This window comes from Acipenser ruthenus, chromosome 38 (genome assembly GCF_902713425.1).
Source record: "Acipenser ruthenus chromosome 38, fAciRut3.2 maternal haplotype, whole genome shotgun sequence".
Classification (NCBI taxonomy): domain Eukaryota; kingdom Metazoa; phylum Chordata; class Actinopteri; order Acipenseriformes; family Acipenseridae; genus Acipenser; species Acipenser ruthenus.
This window is the reverse complement of record NC_081226.1, coordinates 3,079,842-3,102,307: the sequence shown is the minus strand read 5'-3', so window position 1 is coordinate 3,102,307 and position 22,466 is coordinate 3,079,842. Positions and strand designations below refer to the sequence as shown.

The following is a 22,466-nucleotide window of genomic DNA, read 5'->3' as shown; positions in this document are numbered from 1 at the left end:
AGAATTGCATTTTCAAGCTATAATTATTCCGACACAGGCTGTGAATATGCTTGTTTAAACAGGTCTGTCAGTCATATAAACATTCCCAGACTCCACAGCTGGGACTACAGCAATTGGAGCTGTGAGGATCATGATAAAGAAAGAGACATCACTTGGGTTATATCTACAGTTTGAAATCAAACATTTACATACCTGTGGCAAAGCGCCCCGCCCCTGTGTGCATTTGTGTTATGTGTATGTATGTATGCGTGCGTATGTTAATGTTGGTGTATACTAGATTGGTACACGGGATATAAACGGGTCTGTGTTTCACGTGTGTTTAAAGTGTAGATTTGTATTTAGGCACGAGGAGAGCACAAATCACTTCACGTGCTGGTTAAATGTAATATGTGAGCACGGGGTTGCACAGAATTAATTCACGTGCTGGGATTCAAGTGAATAATTAATTAGTAATTGAATCCCAGCACAATAGTATATATAGAGACACGTAGCATTCACTCGTGGTTAGGTGTTCAGAGAGTGGAGAACGGGTGAGAGAGAAGGAGTAAAATCGTCAGCGTAATTATAAATATAATAAGTGTATTCTCACCGTGTTTGTTCGTCTCCGTTTCACCTGTGTGTTAGTGTCTAGTCGTTTTGTCTGTCTGTTTATTTTGGCGTCAAGTGCCGTGTCCTGTTTTGTATTCCATTGTTCAACCCTTTTATTTGTTAATAAACGCTGAGTGCAGCCATTGCACTCAGCTCATCATCACAACCACTGTCTGTGTTTGGATTCCTTTCTGGTCTGACGCAACCCACTCTGGCCGTCTTTGTGACACGTGGTGTCATCGTGGGATAGCCGCGCCTCCAAGCGTCAGACCAGGAGGGGTCTGTTTAAAAAAAAAAAAAAAAAAAAAAATATATATATATATATATATAATGGCAGAAGACGCCACAAAATGGCGGGACTGGTTCCTAGAGAATGCTGGGCTGGAGGCCCAGTCTCTGCCCATAGTTGTCCGGGTCCTGTGGATGATGGACAGTGAGAGATGGGAGGCATATCAGCAGGAACACACCCCAAACACCTTGGAGGAGGGTGTGGAGTTTGTCCTCAACTACCTGGAGGCAACCATAAATGGAACAGCAGCCCAGGTAGCAGGACCACCAGCAGAGGAGTACCTGCTGTCCCCATCTCCACCAGCAGAGGGTGAGTACCTGCTGTCCCCATCTCCACCAGCAGAGGGTGAGTACCTGCTGTCCCCATCTCCACCAGCAGAGGGTGAATGCCTGCTGGTTTTGCCTCCACAGCCCAAATGGGAGGAGCCTGAGCATCCACAGCCCAAATGGGAGGAGCCCAAGCGGAAGGAGCCCGAATGTCCTACGCCTGAGTGGGAGGAGCCCGAACGTCCTACGCCTGAGTGGGAGGAGCCCGAACGTCCTACGCCTGAGTGGGAGGAGCCCGAACGTCCTACGCCTGAGTGGGAGGAGCCCGAACGTCCTACGCCTGAGTGGGAGGAGCCCGAACGTCCTACGCCTGAGTGGGAGGAGCCCGAACGTCCTACGCCTGAGTGGGAGGAGCCCGAACGTCCACAGCCCAACAGGGAGGAGTCGGGGCGTCCACAGCCCAACAGGGAGGAGTCGGGGCGTCCACAGCCCAACAGGGAGGAGTCGGGACGTCCACAGCCCAACAGGGAGGAGTCGGGGCGTCCACAGCCCAACAGGGAGGAGTCGGGGCGTCCACAGCCCAACAGGGAGGAGTCGGGGCGTCCACAGCCCAAAAGGGAGGAGTCGGTGCGTCCACAGCCCAAAGGGAGGCAAGTCGGGGCTTCCACAGCCCTGGGACCCAAGCCACCAGCAGAGGGAAAATGCCTGCTGGTTCAGCCCCAAGAGCCAGAAGGGGAGGAGTTACAGGCTCAACCCCCTGAAAAATTTTTGGGGGGAGAAGGGCAGGATGCTGGTGTCCCCCAGCAGCCTCTCGCTATGCTGCTGAAGGCAGCACGGCGTGCACATGCCCAGCCGCCACAGCAGAGGGAGCCAGCACCGCCAGGAGCAGAGGAGCTGGAGCTGCCTCTGCCTCCACCACCTCCAGGAGCAGAGGAGCAGGAGCTGCCTCTGCCTCCACCACCTCCAGGAGCAGAGGAGCAGGAGCTGCCTCTGCCTCCGCCACCACCACCGCAAGGAGCAGAGGAGCAGGAGCTGCCTCTGCCTCCACCACCTCCAGGAGCAGAGGAGCTGGAGCTGCCTCTGCCTCCACCACCGCCAGGAGCAGAGGAGCTGGAGCTGCCTCTGCCTCCGCCACCGCCCGGAGCAGAGGAGCAGGAGCTGCCTCTGCTGCCCGTACCTCCGCAGGGAGTACGTTGGCCGGAGCCCCAGAAAGGGGAGCTGCCGGCCACGAAGAAGGGGGACGAGGTCTGGAGACCACTTTCCCCAGCAGCAGTTTCGCTGCAGGAGTTCTTGTGGCCGGAGCCCCACAGGAGGGAGCTGCCGGCTACGAAGAAGGGGGAGGTCGGGGGACCACCTGCCCCCGCAGCTTTTTCGCTGCAGGACGGGACCAACAGGCTGTCAGCCGTGCCACTACCGGCAGGGGTGCTGACAGCATGGCCAGCCATGGGCCCACTGAAGCCTCCCTTCCCAGCCCGAGACTTTGTCCTGGACTGCTGGATTTTTAAGGGGGGAGGTGGCCATTGAGGCCATGTGTGCTGCGCACAAGGGGGGGTATATGTGGCAAAGCGCCCCGCCCCTGTGTGCATTTGTGTTATGTGTATGTATGTATGCGTGCGTATGTTAATGTTGGTGTATAGATTGGTACACGGGATATAAACGGGTCTGTGTTTCACGTGTGTTTAAAGTGTAGATTTGTATTTAGGCACGAGGAGAGCACAAATCACTTCACGTGCTGGTTAAATGTAATATGTGAGCACGGGGTTGCACAGAATTAATTCACGTGCTGGGATTCAAGTGAATAATTAATTGGTAATTGAATCCCAGCACAATAGTATATATAGAGACACGTAGCATTCACTCGTGGTTAGGTGTTCAGAGAGTGGAGAACGGGAGAGAGAGAAGGAGTAAAATCGTCAGCGTAATTATAAATATAATAAGTGTATTCTCACCGTGTTTGTTCGTCTCCGTTTCACCTGTGTGTTAGTGTCTAGTCGTTTTGTCTGTCTGTTTATTTTGGCGTCAAGTGCCGTGTCCTGTTTTGTATTCCATTGTTCAACCCTTTTATTTGTTAATAAACGCTGAGTGCAGCCATTGCACTCAGCTCATCATCACAACCACTGTCTGTGTTTGGATTCCTTTCTGGTCTGACGCAACCCACTCTGGCCGTCTTTGTGACAATACCCCAGTGGAAATTTAGAATTTCTAGAAATTTCTCAAACAAAGAAATTTAGGGAAAACTCTTTTGTAGCTTTTGGTTTTGTGGATGAAGAAAAAGTTACAAGAAATAGATGTCTACAACTTATTTCAGCTATTGTTTTGCAAAACTCCAAAAATTCTAATTCAAAAGTATTCATACCCTGACAAGGAAAATAAAATGTATAGCTAGTGGAGGTACCTTTAGCAACAATAACCTCTTAGGATATTTGTCAATGGGCTTTTGGCATGATTCTTTTGCTAAAAATGATTTTTGTGTTGTGGTTTATCTCACCAATGTACAGCTATGGCAGTAAGTTTTAAATCAACCTCTAGAATTCACTACATAAAAATCCAATGAAACCTGCTGATAATGTTACGCCAACATATTGAATTACATACCACTTTGTACTTATCCATGTACTTAATGAAAACATGACAGAAATGAAAAAATATGAAATTTCGAAATCTAACATTAAATACTGTGCTACTAACATGCCTTCCGGTAGACTCTTGCAATATTATTATATTACACGATGTTAAATAATTTTAATGTCTCAATCCTAAAATTCTAGGTGGTACTAAACTTTAGACCAGAGCTGTAGAATCCTGAACGTAGCATTTGCACAGAACAGGTCAAGTAATAATAGAATGTATGTGCAGATCACATGTTTAATTAAAGAGTTAGCAGTCATTGTAATTCCCCTTAACTATGTGATGGTGTTTGCAATCATTCCGAGTGCTTCTGGGTTCCAATATTGAGCTTGTCAGGAGAATCCTAAGTGCTGGGACTGGACAGCCTTTCCGTTCACATCATGTGACCTGTCAACCTTGCCCATCCCACCTGCTCTACGTTTACACAGACAGAGGTCGCCAGCAGTTGATCAATATGCAAGTCTAAATTCAGTTACAAACATGGAAGCGCTGTTGTTTGTGGTAAAGGCACGGTGAGTCACAGAGTCAGGGGAGCGCAGGATCCTGACTCTGCGAAGTCGACGGTCTTCGCTGGGGATTCTACAGGGAGCACTAGCTCTGGCGCTTCCATGTGATGCAGTTAATTAGGTAGTTAGTTCAGAATGTAGTTAATTAATCATGTGATTTGGGCTTCAATCGTTCCCCCTGTGGGCAATTATTCTTGATTTGCTCATTGTGCCAGTAACACAGAGAGTTGTGTGTACCAAGCAGCAGATGGTTTGGCAGTGAGGTAGGTGCAGTTGCCCCTGTGATCTATCTCTGATACCAGTGCACACCTGTGTCTCACCTCCCATCTCTCAATCGCGTATTTATCCAGGGAGTCGATATCTCTGGCATGCTTGTCTGGCCCGAACTGGCTGGTATCATCGGCCCAAGCTTTCCCTCTGAAAGAGAGAGGCTGATCACAATGGCAGTTGTTTACAGTAAAAACCTGTACTAAAACTACGGTTCCCATCACCCCCCACTGATGCTGCTAAGGCATGCTGGGATTTGCAGTTTTCTAATGTAATTTTGTGAGGCAAATGTTCACTATTATAATATACATTTGTATTACTTTTAAATGATATTTATACATTTAGTTTATACTTCAAATTAAAATATTTTGTATTTCATTTAATCATTAATCTATTTTCCTATCTATGTATATATTTTCTCATTTATTCACATTTTTCACAAGTGGACTATATAAATAAAGATGGATTGATTGATTTTAAGAAGAAACCATTTGAACAAATATGACTTGCTATATATTCTCTGCTGTATGGTTAATGCCCCTCCCCTGCAGATCCAAACCCGGTGCTCCTGTGTGAAGCTGTGAATGCTGTGCTTGCCTTACCCTCCTAGCAGGGCTATCCTCAGGTTGTCTTTGAAGATGGGGTTCAGTATCAAACCCTGCAGGCCTCCGGGCAGCTGCTGTGTGTGCCACAGCCTGAGTCCACTCAACACACCAGTGCTCTCCTCGTGATCCCTGTCAATACACAAACACACGCTGAGAGTCAAGGGAGCCGCAACAGGGATGACTGTAAATACTCCATTAGCTACTTAAGTCACAAACTCGCAGTTATAGCAAAACACATATTTTCTGATGTCTGGTACCACTTTAGGTTAAAGAAAGTTTTCAGTTACTGTGCCCTGTTTTCAGGTAATTCGTTACACTTCCAGGGTTGTTTTAATGCTGCGAGGCCACAGTTTCACAGCCAGTGGAAAAGGGGGAAAAATAAACCAGTCCAGTCCCCTCGGTTGCCAGGGAGACGACCTTTCACACTTACTTTTGGTTATCCTTCTTTACCCAATAGGCCACTGCTGCTTGAGGGAGGGGCTGTTCCAGAAACAGCATCCGCATCACATAGTTCTTAGCCAATTGGGGAAGCTCCCTGCAGAACATTGAAAAAGTGTTGTCAAGGTGTTTATATACATACAGGCTGCACTGCGGTTGATCCCTGCAGCCAGCATCGCCGCCATTGTGTGCTCATGTGCCAGGGAGGCCACAAATAAGGTGATCCCTGAAGCCAGCATTAAACTTCAGCCATCAACGCCGGTCCAGTGGGGAAATGAATGAGTCTGATTTCAAGCCTCCTTCAAACTCAGTCCCAGTGGCAGATGGAAACGTTGCTTACTAAACCCGTTGTGCAATGGGTGTTGTGTCTGTATTACCTGAAGACAGCGAGGCAGGTGGCTGGATGATTGTAGAGCCGGTCCAGCACGGCTGGGCTCAACTCCTTCAGAAACTCGTGCAAGTTCTTACACCGGAGCTGCTCTCGTAGTTTCATGGCTGCAAAGAGACACGCAACAGTGAAGAAGCGGTTTAGCTAATTAAAGGCGAGGTTGCAAGCTAGACTGGACGTCCCCTGTGCACTCAGTATCAGAGCGTGGTTTTTTATTGGAGTTTACGAGTGACTGTTTTCTTTTTCAAGAATGAGTAGCAGTAAATGAGGGTGGTGTCATACACATGTCAGGGTTAAAACTCACACTAGCCCTACAACCAGTCTTGGGTTTCCAAACTACCATCAATTATATTATTTCAATGATTCTGTAGCCAGGTGTTTGAGCAGCCCCTGTTAAACATATCGTTCCTTCCCTTATAGCTGCATTATGGGGGCAGCAGTGTAGAGTAGTGGTTAGGGCTCTGGACTTTTGACCGGAGGGTTGTGGGTTCAATCCCAGGTGGGGGACATTGATGCTGTACCCCTGAGCAAGGTACTTTACCTAGATTGCTCCAGTAAAAACCTAACTCTATAAATGGGGTAATTGTATGTAAAATAATATGTAAAAAAAAAAAAAAAAAATGTAATTGTAAAAATAATGTGCTATCTTGTAACAATTGTAAGTCGCCCTGGATAAGGGTGTCAGCTAAAAAAATAAATAATAATAATAATGGAGTGTTATTAAACTGGTAAGAAATAAATAATAATAATTATTATTATTTATTTCTTAGCAGGCCCTTATCCAGGGCAACTTACAATTGTTACAAGATATCACAGTATTTTTACATACAATTACATTATTTTTTACATACAATTATCCATTTATACAGTTGGGTTTTTACTGGAGCAATCTAGGTAAAGTACCTTGCTCAAGGGTATAGCAGCAGTGTCCCCCACCTGGGATTGAACCCATGACCCTCCGGTCAAGAGTCCAGAGCCCTAACCACTACTCCACACTGCTGCATGAACAACTCCTAACAGTCAACCTGCACTCTCACAGGTGAGACTTTTTCAAGTGTCAGAGCAGATTTAGCAGGAGGGGCTGGCTGTTCAAACTCCTGGCACCTGCTGATTTCAATAACGCACCGAAACAAGGGGAGTTCTGAAACCTAGGACTGGGTGCAGGACTCGTGGAGGTTTCTAACCCTGCAGGGTCTAATATAATGGCAGTAGGGGTACCACTCTACATCAGGGGTCTCCAGCCCTGGTCCTGGACAGCTACAGGGTCTTCTGAGTTTCATTTCAACCAAGCCCTCAGTGAACCAATTATTAGCTAAATTAGTCAAGATTAACACGTGTTTAAGATCTGTAGCCATTGATGACGTAAAGACACCTATAAAACCTGGGGCCCTCCAGAACCAGTGTTGGAGACCCATATGAAACGACTATTCGGGTAAGCTCTTCAGTGGGTCATTGGTGTTGATCGTCTAATTTACAATTCAAAGTCTCACAAGTCGCCCTGGATAAGGGCGTCTGCTAATAAATAAATAATAACAATAACAAACCCAAGCGGCTGTTTCTTAGGTTGTTTTACTTGCTGTCGTAAATTAGCCCAAATCATCACCAATTACCGTCACCTGTGGAGAGTTTTTTGTTTTTTTACAGTCAGTTCTAAATATTCGGGTGACAGACCGAACTCCCACGAAGCTGTTTGCCAACTGTACCTCAGTATCCGGACAGCCGCTTCCTCCTAAATGATAAAGGCATTGCTGAGGTTAACTATAACCCAGGGAGCGAAAACCTTGAATGTAAGACATGCAAATTGCTCAGGGAATTGTATGTCAGTTTAATAATATACATAGAGGTAATTACCCCCAACAATGTTTAACAGTGCGTCTGAAAACTAACTATGCACAACAACAACGCATTCAAACAAGACTTACTGTACGCGAAAGAGGTAAACTATTATGTGTGTAGTGCAATGCAATGATGTACAGTTTTGAAAATATCAAATTATTAATTAACCATCGCAAAACATTGGAGCAAATATGATAACGGTTTCATAACACTCCATAAAGAAAACAAAGCCAATATTAAATGCACTTACCTTGTTATGCTGTGTCTAAACCGATTTCCAATCTTTTAAAAAATTGTATTAAACTATTGGGTTTTGTATCCAATGCCTACTGGTAGTTAAACACTAGCTCTGCCATGTTTTGTTCAAGCATTTTGCACAAGCAGTGTATTCTGGGAGAGTAGTATGAGCAACCATACCGTGCCGTATCAAGATGGCATCTCTCACGGTCGCTTTTTCCCATTCTCATAATAGAGGCGAGATGTATAGTGCCGTACAGTTGCCATACGGCATCCGTGGGAGGACAGTTTTGTAACCAGAAAAGCGTTTTTATTTACTTTTCGATTTTGAGGCCAGCTCCGCCTCCGGGTTGTCTGAGGGAATGTCTGGCTTTAGGAGGAGTCCAAACTATCGGAATACAATTAAAAAATACACCCGCTTTAGATACAGGCCTGGACTTTGAAAATAAACACATTAATATTTATTTAATTGCACTTCAGTAAGCATATATGTAGTTTTGCTTTGGTTTTTGTTTTTCTTAAAAAAAAAAAAATAACCCGGGCGGGTTCTGGTTTCGCTTATTTTTCCCTAGGCCCGAGATGGAGCCGGGGAGCTTGCGTGAGAGCCCGGCCGGGTCAGGGGGGCCCGACGGCCAGGAATGGAGGGAAGAGAATCATAGCGACAGTTCAGAGCCGCTAGAAATCGAGAAAGAAGGGAAGCGAGAGGGAGAAGGGGACGGTGAAAATACAGAAGCCGGGGAAAGAGACGCAGATGGACCGGAGGGGGAACAGAGAGCAGACGAAGAGGAAATTGACGAGCAAGAAGAACTGGATCCTAGAATACAGGTATGCCGGTAAACATCATTACGCGAGACGAGCAACCGGCACAATTAATTTTACTACAAATCGTGTTGCAAAAACAAATGCAGTGGCTCCTTTTTAAGACCATACCGAAACTAACATAACGGCTTTGTACCACTGTATTTCTGTGTATATCTTTCCTGCTTAGCGTAACGCCCCTTGTGCTGCTAGATATAACACATATCGGTATATACCGAGCTTGGGTTAGATGCAGGTTATACAAAAAAACATGCAAGTGGTGTTGTTTATTCTATATGGATCAAGTGTAACGTGTAGGGGCTAGCAGGTTTGTGAAGGATGAATGCCCCTACAACTGAACGCACAGCCAGTCGCTTTGGAATGCAAACTAGCTAACTGCCAAAAATGGTTTAATTGAATGCACTTGTGTGCGCTGTAAAAGGCTTACCTGTGGAAGACTAAAAAGTAAGCGAACACCATGACGTCGTTGGACACTGTATTCTTTCTACTTGAACAATCAGAAAGTATTGAAGTCGTGGCTGGCACTCCTTAAGGGAGGCATCGACCTGATGATCATGTTGCTAGTGCTAATAAAAAGTTTTGTTTGCTAATTTTGGAAATGGGTTTAAAAGTTGTGGCTAGCACTGCTTTAAGGGAGGGGAAGCGTCGATCTTGTTGCTAATAATAATAGGTAAGAAAAGGGATTTGAAACCTTGATTAGATGCTGGGACAGAGACTATAATTGCTGAGAAGTAAGAACATGGGATTTGAACGCTTAACATTTCATTCAAAACTCCATACAAACCACCATCAGTTTTCCCTCAGCTTGTTCGTAGTTTGGTTGGTATTTAAATTCTCAAAGCCTTGCTTGGTTAAAGCTTTGTAACGGTTTTTGATTTAAAGACTGCTCTGTTGTTTATAAGAGAAATAGCGTGGTGTATAAGGAGAAGCAGTGTCTCTGTTCTGGGACCATTGAGTCTGTTGCCAAGTCCCTCAATGTTAGAGGCTGAGAGCATCAAAGTATACCAAAAACTAGGGCAGCAGTGTGGAGTAGTGGTTAGGGCTCTGGACTCTTGACCGGAGGGTTGTGGGTTCAATCCCCAGTGGAGGACACTGCTGTTGTACCCTTGAGCAAGGTACTTTACCTAGATTGCTCCAGTAAAAACCCAACTGTATAAATGGGTAATTGTATGTAAAAATAATGTGATATCTGTATAATGTGAAATAATGTATAATGTGATATCTTGTAACAATTGTAAGTCGCCCTGGATAAGGGCGTCTGCTAAGAAATAAATAATAATAATAATAATAAACTATTCATAAACTGTTGGAACTCACCAGATTTCCTTTGAGCTAGTCATGTCCTAATATAACTCAATACCTGTGCCTTCATTAGATATGCATGTTCGTTTGTATTTTGTACATTTTAAAATGTCATCTAACCATTGTATTGTTGTTAATCAGATGGTTAAATTGATTAAAATTGTAAAAACTTGATTGCTGGCGGAGAATGAAAATGTAGTGTTTAGGGTGAACCCTGAGGCTTCCTGCTTAACGAGAGGTGTACTGTTTGGTGTATACAAATGCTGTGTGTTTTTTTTTTTTTTTAGGTCTGTGCTGCCTGCCAAATTTGTGCACACTGTAAACTATACTGTATTTAAGTATTGCTTTTGCATTGTAACCCTGTGCTGCCCTGTAACACCCTTAAGTTGCCTTGGATAAAGGGGTCTAGTGAAAAGATGACCCTTCTATCTTGAGACTTTTACAGATCTAGCAGTACACAGTTGTGTACTAGGTGGCGCTGTCTCTTCTTTCTGTAATAATGCTTTGGCTCATCTAGCCTTGCTTACATATTTGATGGCAGGCAACTGGAACTGAAGTTGTATAGCATCCCAAGGTGCTTGTAGCTGTCAAAGGACTTTCATAAATCATACCTGCTGAGCACCAGACCTCTATTATAATCACAATTACAGTGCTATTATGTTCAGTTACATTTACAGTTATGCTGCAATAATTACAATTGCACTACAAAGTAATATAATTAGCTCCACACATGAACATGCTTACTCTGTTCATTCTACTGAGCAGGAATCGCAGGTACAAATACACAAACACACTATAGAATGTTTTTTTTTTCAAACAAACGGGGTCACTAAAAGTGGTTGAAAATACAAGGAGAATGTTTGCTCAGCATAAAAAACACAACATGGAACCATGAAAGATTAAGCTTGGAAAGGTGTGGAATCGAACTGTAATTGAGCAATCATTTGGGAATTACAAACACAATTACGCAAGGTTCAATTACAATTACTATGTAATTGCAATTCATTACACAATTACACAATTACAATTGTAATTGACCTCAGCTCTGCTGAGCACTTCCATGCACTATCTAGGTCTCCAAAGTCCAGTTTTGAAGGAAACGTGACTTGCAGTAGCAGGTGAGGTGCTGTTCAGAAACCTGAAAGCCTCTGTCTCCCTCTGTTTCTTAGCTGGAGCTGGAGCACTTGAATCAGGCCAGTGAAGAAATCAACAATCTTGAACTGCAACTCGATGTGAGTATGAGACATCAGGTCCAATTCAATGGCATGTTATTTGGAAGACTGTTTTTTTTTTTTTTCAATAAAATACACTTCGCATGATTTTTTTTTATATTAATAAAACTCCCATTGCATAGCAGTTTGATCCAGTGCCGGTTTTACTGTGAGTTGAATGAGACACACTTGAGCTTGTCACTGCTAATCAAGCCAGGAATACAACCGGGAATGCAACAGGAGTCTTATTTCCATCTCTGAAACTGCTTTAGACTATGGATGCACAAATCCATTGCACGAGGTCCAGGCTCCTACAGGTTTTATAGGTATCAAAAAATATTTGTTTTATGTTTGCCAGAAGAAAGATACATCTTCTAAATATCGCAGTGTATCCAGATCATGCTCCCTTCTGCAACAATGCTGGTGTTCTGCTGGAAATGAGCGGCAAAATGCGGGAACAGAAAATCAGCATTGTTGCAGGAAGGGTGCGTGATCTGGATACACTGCGATCCTTAGAATAGAAGTTCTCTCTCTCTCTCTCTCTCTCTCTCTCTCTCTCTCTCTCTCTCTCTCTCTCTCTCTCTCTCTCTCTCTCTCTCTCTCTCTCTCTCTCTCTCTCTCTCTCTCTCTCTCTCTCTCTCTCTCTCTCTCTCTCTCTCTCTCTCTCTCTCTCTCTCTCTCTCTCTCTCTCTCTGCTGGCGAACACTCTCGAGTGAGTGTTGAGAAATGTATTCTCCAGTTGGTTTGTGACCCCTGATGTGTGTTTGGTCACAAATTGGTGCTGATGAAACTATTTAAGACATTAACACAAGTAAACTTTCTTGGGAGATTTTAAATGAAAAAAAAAATGTGTTGCTCCCAAGTCCTGTATTTTTCAGTGCTTTTTAAATCTTTTTTCACAGGAAGCTCGTTCTGCTTATAGGAAGATCCTTACAGACTCGGCACGCAAACTCAATGCTCAAGGATCCCAGCTAGGGGCTTGTATAGAGAAGGCAAGACCTTACTATGAGGCCAGGAGACTCGCTAAAGAGGTCAGTCTATAACTCTGGAATACAACACTCACATCCCAATACAACACATACACACATTATATAGAGAAAGGAAACCCTTACACTTTGGCTCACAATACAACACTGTTGCTTCAAATATAGTTGTTTTTATTTTTAGGTATATATGTAGATATGTAGGGCAGCTGGCTCTTTTAGCTAAAATTATATATATATATATATATATATATATATATATATATATACATACACTAAGCTTCAAAAGAAATGTATCACTTAACTCTGTTTTAGAGCAGACGCAGTTACTTTTTATTGTGCTGATTAACAATTGACATCACGAAGATGCTGCAAAATGATCTGTCGATCTTGGGCAGGTGTTGTGACTCTTTGTCTCCCAGTTCGTGGCCTGTCACACTGTGTGTCTGGTTATACCGTCTCGCCAGGTTTGAAAAAGCTGGCTGTGAGCACCCAAGACAGTGAGCCACAGTACACTGCCCTAGTCCAGCCTCCAACATGCCGATTGCACGAAGGCGCTCTATTTGCAATCCTTCTGAGTGATGCTGGGTTTTGTTGCTGAATTGTTGAGTTATCATAATTTTTTTCTGTAAGTCTCCCTTGACCTGGTTTGAACTTGCCTGGAGAATCTTAGTGTCCTGGACTAACAGCCTTCCGCGCACTATTTAAATCATGAAATTATATGACCTTTCAACTCATTTTATATAAACAGAGACAGAGAGAGTAGGTGGGGCTGACATAGTTGCACATGATTATATTAGAATGAGGAAGGCTGTTCATTTCTGGCATTTATGATTCTACCGGCAAGCTCAAAGCCATGTAAAATCAGCTGTAGAACCAAAACTAAATTGTTGTAAAAAGATAAATACATATTCAAAATGGCGCCTCCAATCCAACAGCCTTGGAAATGGACCCAAACGTCCTCCAGATTGTATACCAAAGACCCACGTTTCATAAAGGGTACCGGAGAACATTATGGTGACCATTGTTCCTTGGGAATTTGACGCCTTGCTTGTTTCCCTGTGTTTTGCCTGCGCCAGGCCCAGCAGGAGACGCAGAAAGCAGCTCTGAGCTACGAGCGAGCCGTCAGCATGCACAACGCCGCGCGGGAGATGGTGTACGTGGCAGAGCAAGGGTTAATGGCGGACAGCAATCGACTGGACCCCACCTGGCAAGAGATGCTGAACCACGCCACCTCCAAGGTAACGGCCTGCCCTGTGCATTGACTGGGGCAGGGAGGGAGAGGGGGCAGGCTGGCATTACAGACTATATATCAGCTTAGTGGTTCCCTGTGTTTCCTATCTCGCTGTGATACAATAATATGTGCCATCTAGGAATGATCGAAATGTGTTTAATATAATAACTAACCTTCTTAATTTGGGATATGAAAACTTCATTGAGGATTTGCGTATTAAATATGAAAATATACTTTGTATAAGCAGTGAGCACGTGTCATAGAAACTATTTATTGTTATATACAGCATATGGGAAATGGTATGTTTTCTGAATAAATCACCCATTCTACATGTTTAATAGGGGTGTAATGATTCATTGTAGAATCGTGATAATTTCTTTAAATTATATTTTGTATCGTAATAGATGCATGTGCCGTTTGTATTCTGGACCAAAAAGCACAACCTAGCTCACTGTAGTTCACCAAATGGCGCTAAAGATCAGCTGTATTCTAAAGATCCATAAACTCTGCAGAATTTCTTAAGTGGCACCAAATTATCCGTGATGCACCATTCCGTTCTCTGATCTCTCTCCTGCCTGCTAAGCTGAATGCTCTGCCGGTGTCTCGCCTCCTCTCCCTGGCAGGTGCTCTTTATTTCACAGCATCGCGCAGAGATCCTGAAAGACAAGCAGCTTCACTGTCGCGCACTCAAACCTTGCTATTTACAGACAAGCACGTTAAGTATTTGATAAGTGTCTAATTAAACAACGCCCTGCTGTGTCTGAAGAACGAGAAATACCAGCTGTCCTCCTTATTGATGGGCATGGTGCTGTTTTTCCTTAAAGTAATTTCAGTTAACAAAATAATGTCCTACATCGTACCCATTTGGCATTTCCCTTAGCTACATAGGTCTCAAATGTGCAGTTTTTAAAGTAATTGTAGCTAGCAAAACAGTTCCACACATTGCACATCCATTCTTTATATACAGTCGTAGACAAGACTATTGGCACCCTATGCTTATTATACCGTACTTCAAGGAAACAGATTAAGGACAAGCATTCGGTAAACTTTAATCACTTTTTAATAAAACAAAAAAGCAAAATACGCAATTTCTAGTAATTTAACAAACAATCTTTATCAAAAAAACTAACTTATTTCATCTAAAGTATTCGTTCATGACAAAAGTGTTGGCACATCTACTTTTGTATTTCATATGTCCTCCTTTTTAACCAGGATGTTGCATCTTGTTGGTGAAATCTGGGCCCATTCTGTCATGCATATTTCCTTCAGCTCAGACAGATTGGTTACGCAGTGCTTGGCTGCAGGTGTTTTTCAAATCAGGGCAAAGCAGTTGCATTGGATTGAGATCTGGTGATTACAAAGACCTTTCCAGAATTTGTATCTTTTTGTTTTCTTCAAGAATTCCAGAGTTGACTTATGCTTTGGGTCGTTGTCGTGTTGGAAGGTACACTGCCAATCATCCTACGAGCAGATGGTATCATTGTACTGTATAGAATGTTTTGATACAAGGCTGCATTCATTCAGTCTTCAATCACATCAGTGTCTCCAGTCCCTGAACTGCTAACCCCCCCCCCCCATATCACGATCGAACCACCTCCATGTTTAACTGGAGGTACAAGGTTGTCTTCATCAGAAATGACTTTCTGGAAACTGAAATATTTAGTAGGGGGGGGGGGGAAACTCCCACTAACACAGTCCTGGGTTTCAAAACTACCTTTTTATTAAAGTAAATTATTTAAACCATTAGGATCCAGGAGTTTGATGTTAACATAAATTGTTCATCCCTGACAGCTAGTTGAGCAGGTCCTGTTAGTAAACCTACAGACTCATGACCTATTCATCTTGTGATGAGCATTGCGATCAGGTAAGAGCAGGGGCCTGATTGTTCAAACTCCTGGCACCTGGCCATTTCAATAATACAGTATCTGTAAGGGCTTGATACCAGGAGGTTCCCGGTTCAAGTCACTTCACCTCCTCGTGTTCCGTCCTTCGGATGAGACGTAAAACCGAGGTCCTATTGTAAGTGATTCTGCAGCAGTTGTGATGCATAGTTCACCCCCCTAGTCTCCAGTCATTTGGGCGCAGTGCAAGTTTGAATCCCTGATGAGTGGTGTTTGGAGTGACTCTGTTTCTGGGGTGCTGGGTGTTGCTTTGGCAGGTGAATGAAGCTGAGGAGGAGAGGCTGCGCAGTGAAAGGGAGCACCAGAGAGTGACTCAGCTGTGCCAGCAAGCGGAGGCCAGGGTTCAGAACCTGCAGAAATCACTCAAGAGGGTCATCGTGAAGTCCAAACCCTACTTTGAACTCAAAGCACAGTTCAACCACATCCTGGAGGTAAGAGCGACTGTCCCAATATAGTTTAATTCAGCCAGTTATCCTACGGTTATATTGTTAATATTGTAATGCTTGGAAACTGGGTTTTTCTATAGTAGCCTACTGTATGGCTTTAAAAGTGAAAAAAATAAAGAATAAAAAAAAAAGCAAACAAATGAACCGATTTATTCATCTTGAGCTCTCAACAGAAATCAGGTGCTGACACTCAGATAAGGGTCATTGGTGGTGACTGGGCTAATTTACCATTCCAAGTGAAACAAGTGAAGAAACGGCTGCTTGGATTTCGATGGATTGGTGTTCTCCAGAGTGACAAGCAGCAGCGGCAGAGGATGTCTCTGCTACGCGTGTGGGTGATCCAAAGCTTATGCACCCTCTCTGTATGTTTCCATATACAAGTTATCTCCTGTACTCTTTTTAAACAGGAACACAAGTCTAAAGTGTTGGAGCTGGAGCGCAAAGTATCCCAGGTGAAACTGCGCTACTCTTTGGCTCTGAGGAACCTGGAACAAATCAGCGAACAAATCCACGCCCGCCGTCGTCGAGGCAACAGAAAGAAACGGGACTTGCCCCAACCAATATCCTGGGAGGGGCGGGGCTCGCCGGTGGGGGCTGAGTCAGAAGCGGCTTGTCTTGCAATCCCAGGAGCTGGGGTGGGAGGGGCTGACTATGATGTCACAAGCCCCTCCCACCCCCTAGATTCAGCTGATAATATCTCGGTTCTCAGTCTGCAGACCATCGCTTCGGATCTGCAGAAATTTGATTCTGTGGAGCACCTCGGGGAGATTCAGTGCGATGCTACCAGTCTGCACAGCGATGACCTAGGCAGGGGTCAGAGGGAGGTCGATCGGGATAACAGAGGGCAGGGAGGCAGGTGTCATTCTCCCACCTTCTTAAAACACCATCGGAGCATCAGCTTGTGAGATATGAAGACAGAGTTCTCTCTCTGGCTGTGTCTGAGAGAACTGTGAAGTATCAGATGTAATTTTCTTGTTCAGGTTCATTTTGTATCATTTTCTGGTAAAGTTACTTCTGGTGACTTTATTTATTTATTTATTTTTTTAAACGTAGAAGTTTTAAAGCACCACTGTGGTCTCAATAAAGCTCTCAGAATCATGTCTGACCTCCAAGTATATCTGGTATACCAGAGTGTAACCATTAATCTGTCCCCCTGAAACTCTGCCCCTGGTGGATGTAATAAATACAACATGTGTGGGATTCTAGTTTTAGTATGTGGCTTTTCTTTTTATGACATTTTTGCTGCTGGGGGAAGAGATTGAATGGTTACACACTGATGTACTTGGGGGTTCGATTTCAGAGAGCTCTATTGAGGCCACAGGGTCCCTTTTAAAGAGTCATCAGGATTTGATGATTACAACAAAGTATGATACAGAGCAAATCTAAACAGGAATATAACTACATTAGTTAAGATTTGAAATCCTTCCGAAGGACCAGTGATCTCATTGCTAGTGCTAATAACAGGTAAGGAGTTTAAAAATAAGACATTTCAATCTTGTACATGAACTGACAGTTCAATTCATGTGTATGTGGCAACCCTGACGCTTACATATAAAGAAGACAGAAAACTGCATCTCCGTTTCAAGCCCGACAGACAGGGATGATGGACCCGCTGCTGGCTTTTGATTGGGAGAGGATAGCGTGTGCTCATTCGGTAGGTGCTTCCTTCCTTGTATATCCAAGACTGCACAGATTCGTGTTTCAAAAGAAAATGGATCTGACTTGATACCATCTAGACTGTATGCTGTTCTGCATTGGAGAACAAACTTGGCTACAGTCCCACCCCAGTACAATACAATACAATCAATCACCCTTGAAGGAATTGGAGGCTACTGTAAACCACTGAGGATCCCTTCAGAATACTTAAAAAATCACCTTGCAGACTCAATTCACTGTCCCGTGGAACTGTGCAGTCTAAACCCCATTGACAGTGCTATGGCGGGTGTTTGGTCCTATTGAATGGAAATTCTTTGTGTGTGGGATGGGGGGGACTTAATGGAATTGAGATTTTTATTTAATTTATTTAATTTTTTTTATCATTAAACTTGAAAACATTGTTCATTTTCTGTGTCTGAGACAGGAATGGAAATATGTACGTTTTGTGACGAGATAGTTCTGCTAAAGCTGCTCAGCATTTATCACTGCTCCACATCTTGGGGTTGAAGAAGCAACAAGGGCATACATGAGGAAACTTGGTCACTTTATTAGGACATGTCTACTTGATTTGGTATCGCCCTGGTGTGGGGCATAATCTCCTGGTATACTCTGGGTGCCTAGATCACAAATGTGCTGGGATTGTGCAGGAACGGTTTGAGAAACCTGACGGACTGCAGGCATCTTTCACTACATTCCCTCACTCTTAATCCATTGAGCATGTTTAGGATGAACTCTACTCGTCATCACAGTCCTTTGTCTGCCTTACTAGTTGCTTGAAATATTAACAAATGGATTTAAATCCCTCAAGTCACCTTCCAGCACCTTGTGGAGTCTATGCCACATCAAGGCTGTGATCAGGGCAAGCTACGACCAGGTCCTAATAAAGTGGCCAAGCAGTGTATGTCACACATACGTCTAGAGAACCACATGTCAATCTCTTTATTAATGATGTCCTTTAAAGGGGGTGCCAGTGATAATGTTACTAATGCTAGTAACAGAATATTTTAAGAGGGGGCAATTATTTTAAAGAAGGCTTGGTTAACACTCCTTTAAAGGGGGCAGTGATAAAGTTGCTTCTACTAAAAAGCGGTAAGATGATTTTAAAGGTTTGGTTAGGACTCTTTTAAAGAGGGGCAGGGATACTTTTGCTAGTGCTTAATAAAGAGAAGAAACTGAATTTTAAAAGCCCTGGTTCTCTTTAAAAGGTAATGCTTTTAAGACACTATCCAAGCTGTAAAAATGGACATTGGGTTGTATCGCCATGTGATTCACCTACTTCCTTCCTGTCATCAGGTATAGGAAAAGAAATTGATTTATAGTGTGGTAATTGTGGCTTAAATGGGCTGAACTCAGGTCAGCGAAAATAAAGGAAACTTTAGTAAAATGGTAAGACTTGAAAATGCAAAACTTTGCTCCATTTCAGGAAAATAAGTTCTGAAAACTGTATTTATTTATGGACAAACTGGAAACTGCTCTTTCAGTAAAAGATGACGAAGAAAGGGTTCACTACAGTAAACCAAGTGTGTATATACTGACCTGCCAAAGAATTTAAGTTAAATGTCCTGGACTGCAGTGTATGCACATGTGTGGTGGCATGACGTGATCCACTAGGCCTACATACATTATGTGCAACTATTCGGCAACAGTCATGGAAAAGCAGAAAGACCTCAGTGACTTGACAGGGGCGAGATTGTGGGTGCGTTGCCCAGCATAAAGACAGTCTCCTGGGTGTTTCTGGAATGACGTTTACAGAACAAATGCAACCATATTATGACCTATTAAGGCCATACATTTTAGATGCAATTGCGCTATTATCTTTTGCCACCAGAGAGTAGGCTATAGGAGATGCTCACAACTGCGCCTATCTGTTGCTGACCAGTAGGGGGTGCTGTAATCGATGTTCAATACAGCACCTTCTCTAAAACGCAGATATCATTACTATGTGTGAATATTGTATTTAAAATAAGTGGATATCCAAAACTTTAAAGCAAACACTATGTCTGTCTGCTGCTATGAAGACGAGTAACGCACTTTGTTTGAAGCAGCTTGCCCTTTCTATACAGGGAGGCCAGTAAATAGTCAGGCGGTTCATTTATTCACTTTTCTGTTAATTACAGTTAAAGCGTGTATTCCTAGTAAAAGAAATGGTCACCTGAAATAGATTCCGTCTTGCATGAATTCCAGTATTTTAATGTTTGTTTCGGGCGAAAGTATTTTTAAACTTGAGAGTGCTTCAAGTTTAATTTCCGCGTCCGCTTTGGAGCTCCTGGGGGTAGAGAGGTGGCTGGTCTGAGGATCAGAGGAGACACAATGACCTTCAGTTCTCCTGTTGAGCTGAAAAAAAATACTGCCGTGAAACAAAAATGAATATATTGGAATGCATGTGCCAGGCAGAGTTGATTTTCAGCTATCTGTTTTTTTTAATTGGTTTTACTGGGAGGGGGTGGGACATTCAGTTGTGTAAAAAAGCAAAGAACCAAACTTAATTTGAACACTTGATCAGTATTGAAGGCAATAAATAGAATGCTTGCGCATGATTTTGAATCTACAGCAGTATTGTGACTGAAGTTGACATGGCATACCTGAGAGTTGAAGGCACTACTTCAACTGATTTGTGTCAGACTATTTAAGCAAGTCTGTGTTGTATTTATAAAACATTCCCATTCTGTTAGTATCACTTCTGAGCGTAAATGGTGGCAGTAAGCGGAGCTAGCTATCAGGAGTTCACCAATAACCTGGCAACACATTGTAATAATTTAAAACTTAAAGCTGTAGAGCTGCACAGACCGATTGTTCTGAACAAGCTCTCCGCAGATGAGTGTCAGTCGGGCTGATTTACCATTCCAAGTGAAGAAACAGCTGCTTGGATTTGTGTGGACTGATACTCTCCAGTCTAAAGCAGCAATCATTACAAACCCAGGCAGCTGTTTCTTCACTTGTTTCACTTTGAATGGTAAATTAGCCCGATCAGCTCCAATGACTTTCGTCTGATTTCTGTGGAGAGCTCAGTCAGAATGATTGGATCATGCAGCACTACAAAGCTGTAAACATTCACAGATTGTGCAGGACATGGAAGCCTTTCAATCTTATGCTTTCCCAAAAGTGATATTAAGTGATAAACATGATTGATATTCCCAGAATAACCAAAGTGATATCAGTGGTTTGTCCCCATTGACTCCCATAGTATTCTGGCCTGGGCATTTTAATGGTGTGATATTGAGTGGGTTTGACTGTGATGCCATAGAGGGAACTTTGCTATTTTTACACGACTGAACTAAACTATAATGAGAGTGTATAAAACTTGGGGGGAGTTTAAATTTTTAAATTATGTATGCAACTGTAACAGGTAACTAGGCTATTCATCAATTCTTCCTGGGAAAAACAGAAATATATTGAAGAGAAGCTATTTTCAAATATCATGTTCATTATTTTTTTTTTTTTATTTTTTTTTTTTTTTTACATTTCCCTTATTGGTTTATGGTGTTTGGAATCAGTTTCGGTGGTTCTGAGTTCTGGTGCTCCAATATAGATTTTTAATGTTCTCTTAATCTGTCTTTGAGTTTGTCTGGAGAATACTAAATTCAGGGAGTAGAGTAGCCTTCCTCATTCCATTCAATGCAGTTTTCCAGCTCTGCTAGCCCTGCCTACTCTACTTCTATAGATAAGTAGGTGGGGGTGGCAGAGTTGCAATGAGGAAGGGTGGTCAGTGCCTGGCACTTAGGATTCTCCAGACAAGCTCAAAGCCAGATAAAGGCAGCGTTGTACTCCATACTGAAGCAGTAGAACCACTGAGAATGGTTAAAAAAAAGCATCAAATAGTAAAGGAAGTGTAAAAAAGCAAATAAAGTATCATTTGAAAGGTATTTTTAAACTTGCACTTATCCGATTTAATGACTGATAAAGAAATCCATTGATTTCGCAGCATACAAAAATAAAGGAACCCTTTATAACTGCCGCACCCTGACACTGCTGGTGAGCTCCATGCTTTTAAACAAGTCAGCAATTAGATGAAACATTTAAAAATACTTAACAAGCAACTTTATCATAAGCAGGCCAAAATCTGCTCCTCCTTTAATTGTGCAGAACTGCATGCTGTTCAGTTTAAAGAAACCTTACAGTTGTACCCATAATTGCCCTCCATAAAAATAACTTGTACCCTTCCAAAAGATTCAAGTATTTCCCTTTATCTTGTTTTAATGTCGGATAAATGGAAGAAAAATGTGTAAAATGGTCTCACTGCGGCAGTAAAATTGTCAGGGCCCAGGGTGAAAGGGAAATTAGCTTCCAATTGTCTTAAATCACTTCATTCATTACCATTGATTGGTACTTGGTTATATAGATGAGGGCAAATCCGAGAAAGGCAGCTTTTATTGCTGCGAAATTAATATATATTTTTAAATGGCTTCTTTCGGTTTTATTTAATACTTGCCTACAGTGTTAAAGGGAATTGGTCTGATTTTCAGAGTATCAGGACTCCCCTTTGCTTTGTACACTAGATTGATGCCTGCTTTCACAGACCCCCATTATCACTAATCTTGGACGAACTAATATTATTTTAGGTAAAGTAATCCAAGACTAATGCTAATCGGGGTCTGTAAAACCAGTCGATTAGAGTTCATCTTTATTTTAAATCCAGACCTTATTTATTGGCACCCGGCCTTACAGTTCTCTCTCTCTTTTAACTGAAGCTAAATCTTAATTAAATCTTTCCCCAATTTACAAATTGTGCTCTTGTCGAGGTTATAAAAAGGATAAATTATGCACTTCCATTGTTTTTTGTGTTGATACAATGCTTTAACCTGAAGTGTGATGTATGGAACTCAAGGGAAAACCAATAAAAGTGATTATAAATATTATAAATAAGAA

The 22,466-nt window shown here is 42.8% G+C and overlaps 2 protein-coding genes across 7 annotated transcripts in view; one reads left to right on the top strand and one right to left on the bottom strand.

Moving 5' to 3' along the window:
* LOC117964990 (general transcription factor IIH subunit 4) overlaps positions 1 to 9,496 on the bottom strand; it is a 17,867-nt gene extending 8,371 nt beyond the window's left edge. The window contains exons 1-6 of one of the 3 annotated variants that reach the window (XM_059009254.1): positions 8,062 to 8,206; positions 7,679 to 7,704; positions 5,965 to 6,082; positions 5,580 to 5,684; positions 5,147 to 5,278; positions 4,598 to 4,694 (exon numbers count right to left, since the gene is read on the bottom strand). In XM_059009254.1, the coding sequence (XP_058865237.1) occupies positions 4,598 to 4,694; positions 5,147 to 5,278; positions 5,580 to 5,684; positions 5,965 to 6,080 (450 nt within the window). In that variant the 5' untranslated portion in view covers positions 6,081 to 6,082; positions 7,679 to 7,704; positions 8,062 to 8,206. Of the gene's footprint in view, positions 1 to 4,597; positions 4,695 to 5,146; positions 5,279 to 5,579; positions 5,685 to 5,964; positions 6,083 to 7,678; positions 7,705 to 8,061; positions 8,207 to 9,294 lie in introns of those variants that run through there. The other 2 variants (XM_059009255.1, XM_034909882.2) reach the window with 2 other exon arrangements.
* Positions 7,339 to 22,466, top strand: LOC117433969 (SH3 domain-binding protein 5-like). Of its 4 annotated transcripts, none has more exons than XM_059009256.1 (7): positions 7,339 to 7,407; positions 8,621 to 8,873; positions 11,339 to 11,401; positions 12,283 to 12,411; positions 13,443 to 13,604; positions 15,756 to 15,929; positions 16,352 to 22,466. In XM_059009256.1, the coding sequence occupies exons 1-7, from the start codon at positions 7,391 to 7,393 to the stop codon at positions 16,847 to 16,849; spliced, it is 1,296 nt and encodes a 431-aa protein (XP_058865239.1). In that variant the 5' UTR covers positions 7,339 to 7,390; the 3' UTR covers positions 16,850 to 22,466. The 4 variants fall into 4 exon arrangements, with proteins under 4 accessions (XP_058865239.1, XP_058865240.1, XP_058865242.1 ...); XM_059009257.1 differs by lacking the exon at positions 7,339 to 7,407 and adding an exon at positions 7,707 to 7,762; XM_059009259.1 differs by lacking the exon at positions 7,339 to 7,407 and adding an exon at positions 7,854 to 7,911.

Coding starts and splice junctions, on each gene's coding strand:
- LOC117433969 (XM_059009256.1), top strand. Junction 11,402..12,282: donor ATCTTGAACTGCAACTCGAT/GTGAGTATGAGA, acceptor CTTTTTTCACAG/GAAGCTCGTTCTGCTTATAG. Junction 12,412..13,442: donor CCAGGAGACTCGCTAAAGAG/GTCAGTCTATAA, acceptor TGCCTGCGCCAG/GCCCAGCAGGAGACGCAGAA.